The sequence below is a fragment of the Borostomias antarcticus genome (assembly GCF_949987555.1).
Source record: "Borostomias antarcticus genome assembly, chromosome: 4".
Lineage (NCBI taxonomy): Eukaryota > Metazoa > Chordata > Actinopteri > Stomiiformes > Stomiidae > Borostomias > Borostomias antarcticus.
Window position 1 is genome coordinate 14,584,883 of NC_140237.1, and position 19,879 is coordinate 14,604,761.

General features: G+C 43.5%; 2 protein-coding genes across 3 annotated transcripts; both read right to left on the reverse strand.

The window, feature by feature from the left end:
* Positions 1 to 903: 903 nt before the first annotated feature.
* LOC311308388 (wee1-like protein kinase 1-A) lies at positions 904 to 8,947 on the reverse strand (the record flags this gene model as incomplete). The annotated part of the gene is made up of 10 exons (XM_084437347.1): positions 904 to 1,054; positions 3,438 to 3,583; positions 4,163 to 4,333; positions 5,583 to 5,668; positions 5,814 to 5,903; positions 6,350 to 6,618; positions 6,720 to 6,892; positions 7,006 to 7,072; positions 8,000 to 8,208; positions 8,492 to 8,947. The coding sequence occupies 10 exons, from the start codon at positions 8,945 to 8,947 to the stop codon at positions 904 to 906; spliced, it is 1,818 nt and encodes a 605-aa protein (XP_084293473.1).
* An 862-nt stretch (positions 8,948 to 9,809) lies between these two features.
* LOC311307718 (zinc finger protein 143-like) lies at positions 9,810 to 17,879 on the reverse strand. 2 transcript variants are annotated; one of them, XM_084436578.1, is made up of 15 exons: positions 17,771 to 17,879; positions 17,537 to 17,632; positions 15,890 to 15,979; positions 15,278 to 15,403; positions 14,487 to 14,668; positions 14,268 to 14,339; positions 13,726 to 13,836; positions 13,518 to 13,593; positions 13,274 to 13,399; positions 12,692 to 12,871; positions 12,340 to 12,567; positions 11,904 to 12,031; positions 11,618 to 11,746; positions 11,023 to 11,124; positions 9,810 to 10,069 (listed from the first exon to the last, which is right to left on the reverse strand). In XM_084436578.1, exons 1-15 carry the CDS (start codon positions 17,874 to 17,876, stop codon positions 9,986 to 9,988), a joined length of 1,836 nt encoding a protein of 611 aa, XP_084292704.1. In that variant the 5' UTR covers positions 17,877 to 17,879; the 3' UTR covers positions 9,810 to 9,985. The 2 variants fall into 2 exon arrangements, with proteins under 2 accessions (XP_084292704.1, XP_084292705.1); XM_084436579.1 differs by lacking the exons at positions 9,810 to 10,069; positions 11,023 to 11,124 and having other exon boundaries at positions 11,620 to 11,741.
* Between the last annotated feature and the right edge of the window lie 2,000 nt (positions 17,880 to 19,879).

Below are 19,879 nucleotides of genomic sequence, written 5' to 3' on the forward strand. Positions count from 1 at the left end.
CATGAGACATATACTTCATGTATCACACATGTTAACGTAATATTTTCAGTTAAATAAAAACGGGACAGGTCAATAAGCCAATAATGATTGAGGTATTGTTAGGGGTTTGAACTTGAAATGACAAACAATAAAACAATTGTTGAACTGCTCCATCCATCATATTGAAAAGACAAACTACAATAGACGGACTTGACAACATTCCATGATTCACCTTTACCAGTCGCTTCTCTGAGGACTGAGCGGCTCATCATGAATTATAAACACGAAACAAACAAATGAGTACAAAAGTGAAGCACAAAACAGTGTAGGAAACATAATGGAAAGACTGGTATAGATCTGAATGATTCAAAGTTTTAAAGAGATTGATCACTAAAACGCCTCTAAATGTGATGTGAATGAAAATGTACATATTCACTGAACTTCACTACAGTAGAAGATGAACCACATATACAGCAGCTGGTTGTGTAAGGGTTAGGGTTCAAGCGCATGGGATCAGTCCTACTCACTGGTCCACTTTCCTACCTGTTATCGGTATCCATCACAGGCTGTAAGGTGCAAAGTTCTATCACACAATCCCAACCCCTTACACTACTAATGGAGTATTTGTCCATGCTCCTCCACAACAAACAAATTATTTTGTTTTTTTTCCACCAGAACATTGCTAGTGCTAGGGAGGGGAACAACATTCACGCTGGTCTTTACGAGTTCATTTGGTCCATTGTCTTTACAACTCTCTCCAAATACAAAGTATACAAACTATCAATCATGGTCTGTGTCTGCCTGTCTATGTGCATTCAGTCAGGGCTGTGTCCATATCCTCCAGAAACCCATCCAGTCAGTCCAGGGTCCAGTCAGCCCTACAGACGGTCAGTCGTCTGGTTTTTGAGGTCGGGTCAGGGTCGGTCAGTAGATGGTCAGGCTGACGGAGCGGCTGGTATTCCTGCCGACGAGCCTGGAGCTCCGGCTGGGCTGGAGGATGGAGCGCGTCAGGACTCTGTCCGTGTGCAGAACCTTCTCGGCTGCCACCTTGGCCTGCTCGGCCTTCTTGAGCTCCCTGCACGACAACAACAACAACATAAGCCTCCACGGAACACTCACTCAACACAGCACAAGTGAACGGAATGCTTATCACTATTGGAAAATACTGATTTGTTTAATCTTACAGTTAATAGGCTATATGCACACCTCCAGTACTTCCTGAAATCAGACATGCTTCTCTATTTCCTGTCCTACACTATTGGATGAAGTGATTAATCAGGTGTGCCTGACTGCAGCACAATGATCAGGCACACCTGAATAATCACTTCATCCAATAGTGTAAGGGTGTTTTCAAACCTATTTTTCGTTCCGATTCAAGGGGAATCGGAACAAAATTGATACAATGTTGCAACTGTCCTTAGTTCCAGTTTGTGTTCACACGGCAGAATACCCAATCGAGACAGATCAGTTCTGAACACGCCTCCAACACGCTTTGTTGGCAGACAGGCTTCTGATTGGTCAGAAGAGGGGCTCGCGGGATGTTTATTTTCACCGCCACTTTCGAGAATGGAGCCCCACCGGCGTCTTATTGTGGTAGTGTTTGTCGCTGTTTTATGGTCTATGTACATCCAACAAACTAGGGCTGGGTTTAAAAAAATTGATTCATCTATTCTGAATCGATTATGAATCAAATGATTCAGAATCAATTCATGAATCCCAAAATCGATCTTTTATTTAATGAATTAATGAATGAATGAAGGAATTAATCGTTGATTAATTCATTCAATGATTCATTCATTCATTTTTGGAAATCAGTATCGATACCCAGCCGTAGTATTGATGTGTTGCATAACGTGGCAGTCCTGTAATTAAGGTTACAGCTAAAAAGAAAAAAAAAGGTTTTTAGTAACACTAACCGAAACGATATTGAATCGAATCGTGATAATCGATTCTGAACCTTGTGAAATAGGAATCGAATCGATTCTTGAAATTCGAATCGATACCCAGCCCTGTGTGTGAACATAGAAATTGTGAACGGTTCCACAACAAACCATCCACGACGAGCCCACCTGGAGAGTGTGGTCTCGTCTCGATTCAAGCGTTCTCCCTTACGATTCAGTTGTGGTCTGAAAGCATCTGGCCCTCAAAACGAAAGCTAGTCGGAAACCAACTCCAACGCTATCGCAAACATTGCTCAATTGGGAATAAAACTACAAAAGTATAAGAGCTAGTCCCCCTAGAGTTAATGCACTTCTGCATTCTCTTTTGCCACCCATGGAAGCACTTGGCAAAGTCCTCCTCTTTGAGCCCCCTTAGTTCCCCACTCACGGTGGCTTTGATCTCTTCCACGGAGGTGGGTGGCAAAAACGAATGCAGAAGTGCATTAACTCTGGGGGTGACTACTTTGAGGAGGACAATGTGTAATTTCTCTGCAGATTCTGTAATAAAAATGTTTTGAGAGTGTACTTTCTTTATTGTAATAAAATTGTGGGGTTTTGGGAGTTGGTAGAGAAAAGTGCCACCCTGCGACACTCTACAAAACAGCCTGTCACAGAAGCACCGATTGAGTGAGGTGAACAATATTATACCAGAATAGTCATGAGATATAGGGCAACAAAGGGATATCATTGTTTTTTCAATTCAAATAGAGGCACGAGCGTGACTGACACAATCCGGGGAATTTCCGACGCACCTCGTATAGCCTTCTATTTACAAGCCACCCACCATATTTCCCGTCATAAGCTTAACGTTACCTGATGTGTGTTCTGGGAAACTGCTGGTTTAACAGGTTCTCGTAAGCCTCCAGACCCCGCAGCGGCCCGTCTTCTTATTATTGGAAGCAGATTGTTTTGTAGCCTCGATGGCTCTGCAAACCTTTGTCGTCCATTTCGTCCCGTTTGTTGTAGGGCTGGGTATCGATTCGAATTGAAAGAATCGATTCGATTTCGATTCACAAGGTCAGAAACGATTATCACGATTCAATTCGATTTGATTCAATATCCATTCAGTTAGTGTTACTAAACTTTTTTTTTTTGCATAATCTTAATTACATGACTGCCAAGTTATGCAACACATCAATACTAGGGCTGGGTATCCATACTGATTTCCAAAAATGAATGAATGAATGAATCATTGAATGAATGAACTATTCATTCCTTCATTAAATAAAATATCGATTTTGGGATTCATAAATCGATTCTGAATCAGATTAATCGATTTTTTAAACCCAGCCCTATTCACACATACCAAAATGAATCGTAATAAAAGGGAAACGCAATCAATTTCAGAATAAACCCCCTGGTGTGAAAACACCCTAAGACAGAAAAGCATGTCTAATTTCAGGAAGTACTGGAGTTGTGCATATAGCCCATTCTCCAATTGATAATACAGGTGAGTAGGGTGCTGAGAAGTTTAATAAGATGTGTAAACAGAGTGTATAGGGGGTAGGCAGTACATACTTCTGCAGTAGTGCATTCTTGAACTTCTCGGCATTGAGCTGGACGCGGAGCTGGTCTGCACTCAGGCGGGAGGCGGTGAGGAGGACAGGGTGCTTGGTGAGACCAGATGCTGACGGTCTCCTCACAGGGTCGGGGTGGATCATCAGCTGCCGACCAAAGAGACCATTAATACCTGGCTGTCAAAAGTGCCATGAAATTGAGTTCAAATATATTCAAATTAATTTAGTAGAGTTCGAACGATATTCGAATTTATACAAAAAAAAGAAAAAAAAGAAAGATTTTTCATGGCCTAATAAAATAACCCTTGACTAATATTGTACTGTGAACACTGTTACCCCTCGCTGAGGTGTTAACTTTCATCTTTCGATAAGGTGCTGGGTCTGGATTATTGCCCGTAAATAATTAGACTATAAATGTTCTGTTATTAATGTAAATCACTGCATAATTTTTTATAAATAATATTATTAATATTACAATATTCGAACTCTGAAATTTAGGTTCGAACTTCTTTAAAAAAAAGAAAAGAAAAAAAAAAGATTCGAATTTATTTCGAACTTTTTGACAGCCCTACACTGTACACATCACTACTGCTGCCTATCCCCATATGAAACAGAGGGTTTTCTAGAAGTACTGGATGTTCTTCCGAACACGGATCAAAGTCATGCTAAGAAATGTTGAAAGGCGGAAAGAAGCTCTTAGTGACAGGAAGCTTCAGGCGTTTGTACCTTCAGTAAACTTAGGAACTCATGCGAGAGCACTTGAGGTATCCGTGGTAGTTGTCCTTGTCTGATATCATGCCACTTCTCCCCATTGGTCGGAAGTGGCTCCGCCCCCGAGGCGCTGATTACGGTCAGTGCCAAGGCAAAAACATCTGCCCTAGTCAAGTTGCAGTAGGCCTGAAAAACAGGTCAGCTCAGTTAGTCTGTTGTCATAGAAAACCAGTTATACTGCTGTACTGTAATGATGTTGGCATGTTTTTATCAAGACAATAAACTTGAAACTACAGCAGGAGTTGTTACACAGCTCAGGAACGCTGCTAACTGGGAGGAGCTGTGCTTCCTGAATGTGTTCGTTGCCCCTATTCTCCTGCAGCTGGACTTCCGTGAGCCATATCCAACTCTCTAAAGAGTCTTGAGATTCTTGCATTCGAGACAGAGATCAGCTACATTTTGTTTCTGCATGCCTAGGATGCAGCCTAGGGTAGTATTCTGTACTGGCAGCACAAACTGGATCAATAAATAGAGGATTGGTAAATTTCATGTTTCATGATAGCAAATGAGGAAAGAATTGCAAACCATCGCCTCTAAATTGTTCTGCAGTGCCACCTTGTGGTAATGCATGGTATTCATGAGTAAATACATACATGTATTTGTCCTGTACACTCATGCTAGCCTAGAAGCCAGTCTTTCTGAATTTTTTTTTGCCATACAGACTGGACTTCTACCCGCCAAGACCCATTTCAGTGGCCGTGAGTACTTTCCTTGACGGACAAACTCCTTCAGCCAATCAGCGTAACAAAACATATGACTCCAACAGAGCAAGTTGATGAATCAAGCTTTTACCAAATCCAGTCAGGAGAACGGTGAGAATGTATTTTTCACTGAGAAACTCCATGCAGTGCATACTCCTGTTTTTGTTTAATTGCTGTTATTGAGTATATTTCTGCAATAACTGCACTTATGGCTGTGTTTGTTCTACTCGTATCTAGTTCTACTACTATCATTGTCGATTTGGATAAAAGCGTCTGCTAAATGACTAATGTAAATGTAATGTAACTAGCGTTAACGTTACCACTCATTGTTTCAGGAGACATTACCATTTTGCCAACCCCCTGTATTTCACGTGATCAACTACAGGAACCAATCAGGGCCCGTGTTTCCACTGGGGTACAGAACAGCAGTTAGAATGCACTCCCTGATTGGCCGGATTATGTGATCTCTGGAAATCAACGTGGATACTAGGAAGTCGGTCTGTACAGCAAAATTACGATTTTTATTTTTGCGAGAAAGACTGGCTTCCACGCGTTCCGTCAGACCTGGCACCCCTATTCTGTGACGTAAAGTAAAAAGACATGTTCATGCGTAGCAGCTTTGATAATGGTGTGGCCCTAAGGGGGAGGAGTTGAGAGATTAATTAGATAATGACCTCTTGTAAGACTTCGTTGGCCAGGTACCGGCTGTCTCCTTCTTCAACCTGGGGGTTGTCCATTCTGGTCACATGCCCAAGATCCCCTAGGAGACAACATTAAAATCCAGTCAACATGGTTACAATGTGCGTTATTATCAGCCATTTTTGTTTTAATGAGACTACTTCAAAAACACCTCTGTGAGGGGAAGATAAGCACACGATGATACAAAACACACAAAAATGACTTGCCTATTTTGTAAACAACGTTGGTATTTGGTCCATCGTCGTCGTCAAACTCAACCGCACACGCCACCGTCCTTCTGGACAGGAAGATGTTACCTGACAAAATATAAAAAGTCTGTTAGAACACAAGTATTTCCACAGATTCCAATTGTTCCATGCATCGAAGTGAGGCCACGGTGAGTAGGGCTGGGTTTAAAAAATCGATTCATTGATTTTTTTTTTTTTTTAATCGATTCATTGATTGAGTCAAATGATTCAGAATCGATTCATGAATCCCAAAATCGATCTTTTATTTAATGAATGAATGAATGAATAAATGAAGGAATGAATAGTTCATTCATTCATTCAATGATTCATTCATTCAATGATTCATTTTTGGAAATCAGTATCGATATCCAGCCCTAGTATTGATGTGTTGCATAACTTGGCAGTCATGTAATTAAGGTTACAGCTAAAAAAAAACAGGTTGTAGTAACACTAACCGATTCTTGAAATTCGACTCGATACCCAGCCCTAACGCTGAGGCTGCTGTGGTCACTTACTGGGCTTGATGTCCATGTGGACCAGAGAGGTGGAGTGGATGTACTTCAGACCCCTGGCAACCTGGAGCAGCAGGTCCTTCAGGTCCAGCTCGGAGAAGAAGCGCATGGTTCTATAGTTCTCTGTGACCACATCGGCCAGCGTGCCCCCGTTACAGTACTCGTTCTGGATCAGCATGTGGTCGTCCTCTGACCACGCTGAGTAGTACCGAACCACGTGAGGGTGCTGACCCAGGACCGCGTGGGCATATACCTCCCGGAGGGCATTCTGCCTGAGAGAGATGGAGACAAACAAAGAGTTAGGGACAAAGTCCAAGAGTTAGGCTACCCTTCAAGTGTGTACTGGGACTGTCGAAACATAAGCTTCTCTTACTCGTCTACTGATCCTGCGAGGGGCTTCTTGGAGCGTTTGATGGCGTAGATGCATCCGTCTAGTCTCTTCACACACTTGAAAACTGACCCGAACTCCCCAGATCCAATCTTCTCCAGCTCGTAGAACTCTGTGGTGTATCTAGACATCATGTTGCTGTGCAGCAGAGTCATTCTCTGCACAGAGGACACAAAATGTTGTCACACCAAGAGAACACTTCCCTCTGAACTATCATTTGATTGTGTATTGATGAACACAAGAAAAGTTTATGTATGATTTCAAAATGTACCTTTGATGGTGGAATGATGTCCTCCTCAAGCTCTGCATCACTCGTTTCCAAGTCCTCACCACATGAGCTGGAGAAACAAACCAGATTCACAATAGGTGTCAACTAGGGATGCACCGATGCATCGGCTTGTTGACTGCCATCGGCAAATAAAATGACATTCACCGATGGTAGTGGCCGATGTTATGTCGCAACAATTACGTCTTTTTTTGTTGCAAAACGTAGCCTACCAAGCTGCAGATTCGGAGAAGATCTGTGACGTAACGCCACAAACGCACGTGTAGTTTGCTTTCAAATTAAAGTGAAATAAAAATCGGCGTTTTGGAACCAAACACTTCATTTCTTTGTTTCCCTGGCACAAAAGGGGGAATACAAATTAAATAAAATAAACATCGGCCGGATTGTTATTTTAAACATCGTCATCGGCCCAGAATTTTGCAATCGGTGCATCCCTAGAGTCAACGTATATCACACAAACACTAGAGGGTAGAGGAACCCCATACAAGTGCACATGGTTGTTCTCTGTAAGGCGCATCGTGTTGCCTCTGGGTATGAAATGCGCTATACAAATAAAGCTTTGATTGATTGATTGACTGATGGTTAGTGTGTGACCACAAGGCTTTGGATGGCCAGCTTCTAGTCATGCAACAGTAAGCTGATTTAACAAATCTCTTGGGGGCAAGGCTGAGTTATCTGTTGTCAGGTGAGTGTAGTTAAAACTCTAGTCACACACACATGTACCTACTATCCTACTATATGTGTATAACCCACAACAATCAGCAGCTTTCAAATGCAGTGAACTAACTCTTATCTTAATAAGAATATACGTGTTATGGTCTCATAGCAGTTACCACGACTTAAACAGACCAGTTCACAGGTGTAGCACCTGGCTATAAACAGGCATTCCAAACAGAATCACACACAAGCTACAGGAGAGAGGGAATCAGCTAGAAGTCCAGTGATTCAGCTGCCCTGAGAGCCACCCAGGCCTGCTTACTCATTCCAGTGTGATCTCTTGCGGGTGTTCCTCTGTCGTGTTGCAGTCTGGATGAGCAGTGAGTCAGGGGTAAAGGGGTTGATGTTGATCATGGGCGTCTGTCTGCCTCTGCCGTTTGTGCATGGTCTCCCAGACAAGTCCACTTTGGTGAAGACGCCTCTACGGATTGTACACCCCGAGGTCTCTGCTCTGGCCCTTGACAGCAGACTCTGAAAGAGACGGCAAAAACGTGAGAAGTAACTTTATAACATGTTAAAAAGTAAGTAACTATATAACATATTAATGAGTAAGTAACACGTTAAAGAGTAAAGTATGCAGGAGGCACTGTGGTACTACAAGTTGGGAACACAGGTTAGTAGATCAACAGTTGAATCAGTTGCTAGAGAACACTATCAATCTTTTGGAGCTATTCTTGGCTAGGCTCAACTGACATTACACGACATTCTGAACTGATAACGAGAACATTGAGAAAAGGTTTTGTTTTAACCCCACCTTGGGCGTGTGAGGTTCATCAAACAGCCGGAGCTTTCTGAAGGTTTTATGGGGCGGTGTGTCCGGACAGTTAGGAATGGGAGAACTCGAGCCGTCCTCATCTCCCTGACTGTCGGACAACTCGGGTGACAGGCTGTTGTAGAAAGCCCGGGTCCCTTTTCTGGGGGAAGGGGACCCCTTCATCAAGTCACTCCCCGGAGATTTCAGGGGAGACAGACAGCCCAACCCTTCCCCGTCCCACAACTCTGCATTTTCATCCGTTGCCGTTTGAAGGGTGCCGTTGCAGACGTTTGCTTCGGAACTCTGTCTCCGCGATGCCAAGGGAGAGTCACATTCAGTGAGGGCAGTTTCTGTTTCAAAAGTGTTGTTGGCTTCATCTTCACCATCGCACTGTGAGAAGTCCAGCCTCTGTGCCAACTTAGGAGACTTCCCGAACACTCTGCAACCGACACTCATGCCCCTCGATGTTTCCCAGCTCGTTAATACGTTAACCGTGTCCCACACTATCGCTCTCGCACTTACCCAAAGTTTATTTCGCGAAAACTGAGTATGCTAACGTTATAACTGTCGTGTCCTTGTGCCCATGGGGCGGGCAGGAGCTTCTATTCTTGTTCACAATCAAACTTCACCACGCAAACAGAAAGGTAATGTGTTTTCCAAGCGAGCAAAGGCTAGCTAGCTAATGCTAACTTATAGCTAACAGTACACGCCTGTCTCCCCGTGCTTTACCAGATCAGACAGCCCACGCTGCGATGCAAGCCACAAACTAGCCAGTTAACCTAGAACTCCGGTTAACTTAGTTTACGCCAAAATATATTTTAAAAAATCACATACAGGCGACTTACGTTGTCTTGTCTATGCACACATACTCATATCAAACGTTTGTTTAACGTTACGAAATACGCTAAATGTTATCACACAACTCACGTCCAGCCCACTGCTTTGCTTCCCGCGACCGTTATTCCAACTTTCAACCAATGGGAGAGTCCCTCTCGAGTTTAAACCGGGGGACGTGCCGTCATTACGTCACGCATTCTGCTCTGTCCAGTAGCCAACCACCGTTCTCTGATCCTGATCTCCCCCACTGTATCATTGACACCACTTACCTTGCGAACATACAATCTAATTAAACTCTAAGTACACAGATTGACTAACAAGCTGAAAAGTGCAAATATATAATTGTCCTGCTTTATTTAACAAGCAACTTGAATCCCATTATTTGTACAATATTCAATGGTAAAATATGTCTGGATTCATAGAATTTAGATGTTTATATACACAGAATACAGTTTATATACAAAGAACACAATTTGCAATAAGAGAGGTTCAAAAATCAACGAGGATAGCAAAAATGTTTATGAACGGAATAATAGCATGTTTTGATTCACAAGCCATTTCCTCAATGCAGCACACTGTAAAACCAGGAGCCTTTACATGTGTCTGTCTCGTCCAGTCTAATGTTTCCCCGAGTAGTGGAAGTGAATGTAATCATGGTTAATCTTCTAAGCCCGGAGTCTCTCCTTGCTGTATCCTGGATGCTATTCTTATGGCTTCTTCTAGCGTGGGTTGTTCACTGAGCTAACAAGGGGTTAAACAAAGAGAAAGAAAAATGTGTATCAATCCACTGAATATTCAGGTTCAACAATCACATCCTTTATCTCCTCCATCATCAAGTTCTTGGGTTTCAAACTGACAATTTAATCTACTTAGAATGTCTCTTAACATCACAATAGAGATTGAGTAGACCACTCAGTGAAAGCAAATACCCACCATTCTTTGTGCAATATCGCCCAAGGGATCAAGTAAACCTACCTACTGCCTATTCTATAAGGGATAGCCAGGACAGAACAGAAGCATTTGCAAAACTGGTAGAAATGTAACACTTAATATCCAAACCAGTGATCAATGGGCCTCATTCAAGTGACATCTGTGCACGACCCTGTAGTTGCCTATCCTTATATGGGGCTAGCGGGGAGTTTACCTATGCTAATTCGGGTGAGTGGCCACGCCCTTTCAACTTCCGAAACCATGGGATTCATCATTATAAGGCTGGTGCAAACTCATCCAGCAGTTTACGAACACGTTATTAATAAGACGGGAGCTTTCTTTAGAAACATTCTGAGGAAGAAATTTAAGATCAGAACTTAGGAAGATATTGGTGAATGAGGCCCAATGTTCTTTTTTTTTTTTAATAGCATGGCATGGATAGGCCATACTAGTGATCGGGAACAGGCCCGTCTGGGAGGCCCTGTGCGAAATGGGAATCGCGCACCCCACCCCACCCCCGAGACAGCTCTCTCTGCCCCCCCCGATTCACATATCTGTAGGAAATCTATGTGTCATCGCAAGCCATGTCAACCACAAGGTTAGTGGTCACCTGAAAGGAATTCACATGGTGCGTAACAGCCCTAGGCGGAGCAGATAAAAACAGCGTCATAAAAACGGTGATGTTTTGTGAGGGTGTCGGGGCCCCCTGCTCCTCACTGGCCCATTCTGCTGCAGCTCGTTCTGTTGCAGAGGGTGTAGCCTACCTGGACAGCGATCTGAGTGCCGTTTGAGGTGGCCAGTAGAGTGACCCCCAGCTCGCTACGAGAGCCCTGGAAGGCCTCCAGATCGGAGGTCACGACTTCCCCCTGAGGAGAAGGCAGAGGGTAGGAAGGAGAAAAGGGGACTCTGTTAATTGGCACGCAAATTCGTGAAGCGCTCCACTTTTTTCCTTCAGTTATGGTGCTCCCATGGCATGGAATGAGTTCCAGGAATCTTTCAAAATGGATGCCTTAGTCACCTTGGGTGCTTTTAAAAAATAAGCTACTGCACTATAAAGAGTCTTGAGTGTGTTTTAAACAATGTTGCCTTCTGTGTACAGTATGTAGTTGTTTGTATATGTTGTTGACTTTTGTATATGTTGCCGTTTCTAATGCGGTGTAAACAGGGCACCATCGAAAATGAGACCTTGGTCTCAATGGGTTCCCCTGGATAAATAAAGGTGAAATAAATAAATAATTAATTGTAAAGAACCCAGTTCTATTAATTTCCACAACGGGCAAGTTTGGTGTATTTCTAAAAGCTAGGCATGTAAAGGGACACACTGGAGAAGGGGGGGTGTAAAGTTCCAGTAAAGCTCACCTGTCCCTCTGTCCCATCTGCCACCATCATCACTGCTTCACGGGTTGGCAGAGTTATGGTGGTGCCATCTTGGGTTACCATGGTAATCGTTTCCCCCAACGCCTGCATATCAGCTTCAGAAATACTGACCTTCGGAAGAGTGGGGGAGGGGTTTGAACACCACCTGCTCTTCATGAATCAGGGCAGGTAAAATAGTAGAGTGGGCAGATATACTGGTAGGGGTGGTTGGGGTGTGTGTCCTTTGAATGGAGAGAGAGAGGAAGAGAGAAAGAGTTTGCTAGCTAACCAGTTGGTTTCCATCTTGTGTGATGAGTGCCACATGCTGTTTGGCTTCAGTCATCTGTTCGGAGCAAGACTCGTCCTCTGCCTCTCCAACCATTGTGGTAAAGGTCACCGAAGAGTCATCAATGACTTCTAAATCACATGAACAAACACCTTGAGATTTCACAAAAATCCTCACATGACTGCACTGGTAGCCGTCCTGATAAGGGGCAGAACAGTGGTCTTTGACACACCTTGAGTGAACAAGAGGCATAAGTCAGACTTTGAAGGTCATAGACAACTTGATGCTTATGAGGTCACCACAAAGATCACGTGAACATGCCTTTTGTACTTGGTAGTTATGGTAACAATCTCGGCACAGACAAAATGGAGGTGAGGGGTGGGAAAGGGAGGAAGCTATGCTGGTTCTGAAGTCTGAAATCTAAAGCCTCTTGACTGACCTGCGTGTTGTTCTAAGTGGGCCTCCTGCTCCTCCTCGATGGGCTCGGTGTCGTTGTGTGCGGTGCGCTTGTGTAAGGCCAGCGTGGAGATCTGCTTGTAGGTCTTCCCACAGTGGTTGCAGATGTAAGGCTTGCACGGTGTGTGGACCACATGGTGTTTGTAAAGGCTTGAGTATTCTGTAAACCGCTTGTCACAACCTGGGACTGTACATACATACGGCTTCTCTCCTGGAAGGACACACACACACACACCGTCCCTCTATCACACGGGCCAAGCAACATTACTACAAGGATCACGGATAACGATGCCTCTGTGAATTTGAACAGTACAGGACAAGGGGTAGAAATATACCTGTGTGGATCCTGATGTGGTTCTTGTAGTTGGTGGCACTGGCAAAGGAGCGCCCACAACCATACTCGGAGCAATAGTACGGCCGCTCTCCAGTGTGTGTGCGAATGTGCACTTTCCTGATGTTCGAGGTTGTGAATGACCTTCCGCACCCCTCATACGGGCACGAGAATGGCTTCACACCTACAGCACAGAGGACATGATTAACAGTCTAGCACAAGAATGCATTCTAATCATATTCTCCATTGCCCTTTGCCATCCGACAATATGGTAAATAGTAAATGGACTGCACTTATATAGCGCTTTTCCACCTTAGCGGCACTCAAAGCGCTTTACAATGGCCTCTCATTCACCCATTCACACACCCATTCACACAGCAATGGCGGTAGCTGCTATGCAAGGTGCTAACCTGCTCATTGGGAGCAATTTGGGGTTAGGTGTCTTGCTCAAGGACACTTCGACATGTGGACAGTCGGAGCTGGGATTCGAACCACTGACCCTTCGATCACTGAACTACCCACTCTACCAACTGAGCTACAGTCGCCCCTATACCATGATTTTAAGTCTGAACAGTATTCTGGGTACCTGTGTGGGTCCTGACATGCTTCTGGAGGTCACCTGACGTCTTGAATGATTTCCGACAGGCCAGCTCTTGGCATTGGTACGGCTTCTCCCCTGTGTGTGTCCTGATGTGACTTTTCAAGCCGTACCCTTGAGACAAATACATTTTGAATAGGGAGTTAAATAAGGGACCCTTTAAAATCTCAATGTTTCTCTCAAAAAAAAAAAAGCTTGAGCTTATCTTGAATTCATTGGCAATTGTTTTTACCTGTACCAAACTTCTTCCCACAACCTTGGAAATCACATAAATACGGCTTGTGACCTGTGTGCACCCTTCCATGTACCTGCAGAGGTCAAACAGGAGCACACAAAACTCTTAACTCCCCAGTCGTCAACACTCCATGGGAGTGAAGTGGTAGGTGTGGTAGATTAGGGTGAAGGCTACTGTACGTATAGAGTGAATGTTTGTACTGTACCTTCAGGTGGTGCGCTGTAGTGTACCGTTTCCCACAGCCCTCATAATCACAATGGAAACTCTTCTTAGCTGTGCTCTCCCTTTTGCCAGCCCCGTATCTTTGTCGAAAAATCTGTCAGAGACATTGGTAAATAATTACATTACATTAGTCATTTAGCAGACGCTTTTATCCAAACGTACAATTTAACAATTTAACGTAGGAAAAGCCAATGTACTACTACTTGCCAGAACTCACAAGTGCATCTTCTTTCTAAAACAAGTGACTAAGAGCATAATCTAGTGCTGAAGGCAAAGTGCAAGAATAGCAATCTAAAGTACAGTGTAATACAACAAGTGCTTAGGAGGGAGGATTGTTGTAGTAATTCTTGAAGAGATGAGTTTTGAGCGTGCAACGAAAGATGGGCAGCGACTCTGCTGTCCTGACATCAGTGGGCAGTTCATTCCACCACTGCGGGGCCAGGACATACTGTAATGTATATATACTGCTGTAGCAGCAGTAAATGTGGGACATATCACAGTGGAGGAACTAACAGCATACAGTACCTCCATATGCACAGCCCTTCCTAGCTCAGCTTCCATCATAGCAGAGTTTGTGACACATTCCTCAGCTTCAATCTGAGATGGAGGGAAGCAGGTTGGTGCATGGATTAACAGCAGTATTATTATGCAGCTATGTGAAAAACCTTGCCCATATCAGCTCGGTGACGAGCTCAATGCCACTCACTGTACAGAAAAAGTTCACGCATGGCATAGTCAGACTACCTTGGCTGTGTACTGTTCCAGCACGCTGATGGCATCCGGGTCCACGGCGTCATCGTTGAAGTCTGACACAGAGCCGTCTGCCTGGATGGAGTTGGACTGGGGCATGTGCACCGTGTGCTGGATGTAGGCCATGGTACCATCCTCCAACTGGACCGCCTGCAGCGTGTTCTGGTCGTAGGTCTCTGTAGACATTATAGAGGGAGTGATTTTACCACTGATTTTATGATCCGCACGCTAGAGTTTTTGACTACAACGCATTTAAGTTCAGTTCCGTCAATTCAGGAAATGACGGTTGTGGGGGTAGGATAAGAGGTTAGATCATCCCAAGGTTTCATAACAGTATCCAGAGGACTGAGGGAGTCAAACCTGGTTACCTTCATTACAGCCAAACATAGACCTTAGAACTTTAATGCGGTTGTTGTACTTTTAACATAATAATAATAATAATACATTTTATTTGTAGTGCGCTTTACATTCCGAGAAATCTCAAAGTGCATAGATAATACAATAATAAAAAGATACAATAATAATAATACAAATTTCTGTAGGCTACTACTAGGGATCCCGATCATCCCTGCAACATTGGTGTTAACTGGTTTTAATGTGGTTATTTTAAATGTTTTGACTTATTATCCTCTCAACATTAATGTAGCCTAGTTGTTTTATTTCAAATTTGTATTATTGTTTGCTATATGTTTTTTATGTATTCCTTTAACTGTAAAGTGTACTGAGCCCATGCTGCATGGTGATTCTGTTCTCTAAATAAAACTATTTGATTGAAAAACATAAACCTTTGGGCGTGTGGATATAAGCAGTGGTTCCGTCTTCCAGCTGCACAGCCTGGCCGTCCTCCAATCGCAGGCCATCGCCTCCTATGACATCACACAGTGGGGAGCCTGTCCACCTGCTGGCCTCCTCTGAGAAGAAATGCGGAAGACATGTTTATTTGGCCATTTCCTGTATGTACTAAGGCTGCGTTCCGAATCACATACTACCCTACTATATAGTATGCCAAAACAGGATGTAGTATGTCCCAATACATAGTATGCCACATGCAGTATGGCAAAAATACCAGGATGTCCTACTACATCCGGTCGTATTTTGCAGTATGCAAGCCAGCAGGCTTTTCTGGCTATTCTGACCCACAATCCTGTGCGCAGCGGAAATGTGCGTCACATGTGCGAGTCATGACAGCTGTAGACGAATGTCGCGTTATGGACAGCGACGGATGTGGGCAAATTTCAAGGCACAATGTTTTGACAAGGTAGTATTGGATACCTACTGCTTGCAAAGTACGTACTTTCTAAGGGCAGCTGTAGTAGGTACTGGTAGTAAGAAGTAGAAGTATGCGATTCGGAACACAGCCTATATTGTGGGAGGGTGAGAGGGTGGCGGAGACAGACCTGCTTTTGAGATATGATGGACGTAGGCAGCAGACCCAACCTCCAGCTCGATGATCTGTCCATCCATGAACTTGCCATCTGAAATAGAGACTGAACTCCTCAATTGGTCTGATCTTAATACAGAAGGGACTTTAGCGTACACAAAAACATGCCCATTAGTTACGCACAGGGCTGTAGTGGAGGCTTAACACACATAAACACAGTTTACGCACCTCCTACATGAAATAGCGTTTACCCACCTCTAAATAGCGTTGACGCACCTCTAAATAGAGTTTACGCAGTAACATTTTCTGGAGTTAAGAGTTGCCTATTGATTTTCAAGCGGAAGCCGTAGTATATTTAAAATTGCGCTGTGCTATCAGCATTTACGGCGTCTGTGTGACCAACCAAGTCACCTGTGTGGTAGGTGGGCTCGCAGCAGAGTTGTCTGGGGCCCGCATGCTTGCTAAAAGGGTACAGACAGCTATGCGTTAGCTACGTGACAGGATTCAAATGAATATAGCCCCCCACTGCCAATGCCAGCAAAAGATCGCGATCAGAAAGTGAGCGCAAAACATGTTTGTTTAGCCTGTTGCTATGTTGTCCCATTTACACTAGGTAGCTAACTGTTGATGACACTTAATGGAGGCTAGTTAGGTTGCAGTCTTTCAGTATCATCAGCAGTGGCTAGCAATCATCATGCATTTTGTAGACAAACAACGAGATTAATTGACTGCCAAGCAAGTGAGGAGTAGGCTACTTAGCTACTGGATTTAGAGCAAATCATGACTGATACTGTGGTGAAACTCCGTTCACCAGCAAGCTAGGAATAGCTGATATATAGTTGATCACCGCTACTTGGCGGTTACTTTACTCCATAAAGTAATTTTTGCAGACGACACTAACCTATTCATATCTCACAGTAATATCCATGAACTTCAAAACTTGCTAAATAAAGAATTACTGGATGTGGATTTGTGGTTCAGAGTAAATAAACTATCTCTTAATATAAGCAAAACAAATTACATGATATTCGGCTCAATCAAAAAACAAAAAAATATGGAGACCATGACCTTGCAGATCAAAATCAATATGGAGGAAATAAAAAGAGTTAATTCCACCAAGTTTCTTGGGGTCCTCATAGATGATTGTTTAAACTTGAAATGTCACATTGATCATCTGGTATATAAACTATCCAAATATGTTGGTCTGTTCTTCAAACTGAGACACCTGTTACCTTGTTCTGTCCTCCTCACCTTATATAAAACTCTATTTGAACCTCCTTTAAATTACTGCAATATTATCTGGAGTAACACCTTCCCAAGTCACCTAAACAAACTAGTATGATTGTACTGTCGTGTACTTGTATGCGTCTAAACTGTCTGTGTTGAATGTCAAATGGCTCCCTACTATAAGCTTCTGATAGCTTCTCAGGGAGACCATGTTCACATGCCACATGAAACACGAGCAGCAGGTAATGCACATGGCATGACGTGAATAAAGCATCATTCATTCATTCAATATAGCTTTCATGGCACCCTGTGCACTGTGTAACCCCCGCCCAACTCAGAGTTCATAGTTTACCCACCTCTTTCTTTTACCACTACACCCCTGGTTACGCAACAATTATTATTCATAAACAGGGGAGATAGTGGACAGTGAAATTACCTTTAGGGTTGTGCTGTATGTAAGCTGTGGACCCATCCGCGAGAGTCACTGCCTGCAAACTCACAGTGTCCATGCTCTCCATCATCTGCTCACCATCTAAGTATAGCACCAAAGCATGGCAGATATTTTGTCTTTTTTAATAGTGCAGCATGTTAGCAGTGAAAGCTCATTTATTTTTCTTTGCACTCACATCAACAAGGGCTACTCGTCTGTTTCAGAGGCATATGGACATACCTTGGACAGCCTCGGACAGACAGAACGTAACATGCTGAGTGTCTCCACTTGTATTATTGAACTCGGTGATGCCCTGTGAGTCCTGGTTGATCTGAGCCAGCAGCATGCTAACCCTTCACAGACAGACAACACGAAACGTTATACAAGTACATACACTTCTTTATTGAAGGTAGCCAGATCATCACTGTTTACAAACTGTGAGGTGTAGGCTAGCAATAAACTGAATGCTAGCCGGCTTACTTGTCACGTGTGATTGAAAAAGCTCAAATGTAACGTTGACAAGCACATTTTAATAACACTGTCATTGGGTATGCAATCAACACACATTTGTTGGCACAGTGGCATAATGTGTGTTACTGAAACGAAGTTAATTACACAATTAACTGTAAAACGATGAGTAATACTAGTTAGCGCAATTCAGCGGCAAACAAGAGAACGCGGGGTTCAGAGCCGTGACTTGACAGCTACTAAGATTTTGGCCACAAAGTTGTGAAACTGGTTTAAAAGAACTAAATATCTGATGTAAAATGTCCGCTCTGACTGCCTGCTCTCGCCTACCAAACTGGAAATGACTGTGGGAATAAGGAGCACTGGGTAATAAACACATTTATATACGAACCTCTAAAATTTTCAGCAATTCCTTCGTTGTACCACCATGCACCACTGCAAGGAAACGTTCTCATGTTGACCGTGCCCCGGAACATGGACAGCAACCATATTTACCGATAAAACTTTCGTGATTGGCTATTATTTTGATCGAGCAAAATCTAGTGCCTTCTCATTGGCTCATAGTGCTTTCAACGCACCCGTCTATGTACCTATTCAGTTTACGGGGTACAGTCAAGATGCCATTCTGGTTCAGAAAAGCTGACAATCGTTCGTATTCTACCCATTTGCATTGAAATTACAACCTTACATTAAATAATGTAGGTGTTGCTAATATATATGTTCCAAACAAGAATTGTGTTGTTTCATTGCTTATAATAGGTAACGGAACCACGCTTTCTGATGAACGCAGCCATTTTGGAACAGTAAGCCCATGACGCAGGGTGATGTGGGTAATGCAGTACCATCAGTGTTTGTAGTGCAATGAAATCACCGATGAGAACTCCCGTACGACACAGCAGATATTTGTGCAGGTGGTCGATTAGTATAATGCACTTTTTCAGTAAAGCCCTTTATAATTCAACATTGACATTGGTTATTCCATTGACATTCCCCTTTAACTGTACTGTTACATGTTTAGATGATATATGTGTGTTTAAATGTATATTGGGCCCATGTTAATCTATATTAAATCATATCCACAGAATTAATTTTATTATACTAGGTAGGTTTTTACACATACTAGGAACATGTTCAGCTCAGTTGGTGCATAACACTAATGGATAGACAACAATAGACATGGTGCAAGGACTAGACAGAACAGTGCAAATGACAGTGCAAAATATATATTACCCTAGTGCAGGGAGCAAAGGGCAAATGCTAAATGATGTGCAATGTGTATACAGTATATGTGCAAGAATGTATGTGCGTTGTGTTTATGTATGTGCAGTGAGATCCTATGTACAATACAAAGGTCATGTGCAAGTAACGATGCAAAGGCTGGTAGCAGTCGGGAAGAAGCTGCTTTTATGGCGAGGTTTTGGTCCTGATGGACCGCAGCCTCCTGCCGGAGAGGAGTAGTTCAAAGAGATTGACCTCCCGGGTGGGAGGGGTCGGACACAATCTTTCTTGCCTGCTTCAGGGCCCTGGAGGCATGCAGGTCCTGGCTGGAGGGATGGCAGGTTGCAGGCAATCACCCCCTCAGCACAGCGGATGATAGGTTGGAGTCTAACCTTGTCTTTGGCAGCAAGAGTACGAGGTGGTGATGGAGGTGGTGAGTATGGACTTAATGATGGAGGTCTAGAAGTGTATCATGTCTTTGGCAGGTTGAACTTCTTCAGCTGCCTCAGGAAGCACATCCTCAGATGTGACTTCTTGGTGAAGGAGCTGATGATAATAATAATAATAATAATAATAAATATAGCTGCAAGCAGCAATAACGGGGCCAAGCGCAACAAACGCAAAGCCAACAAGCGAAACACGCCATAGCCACATTTGAGCTAT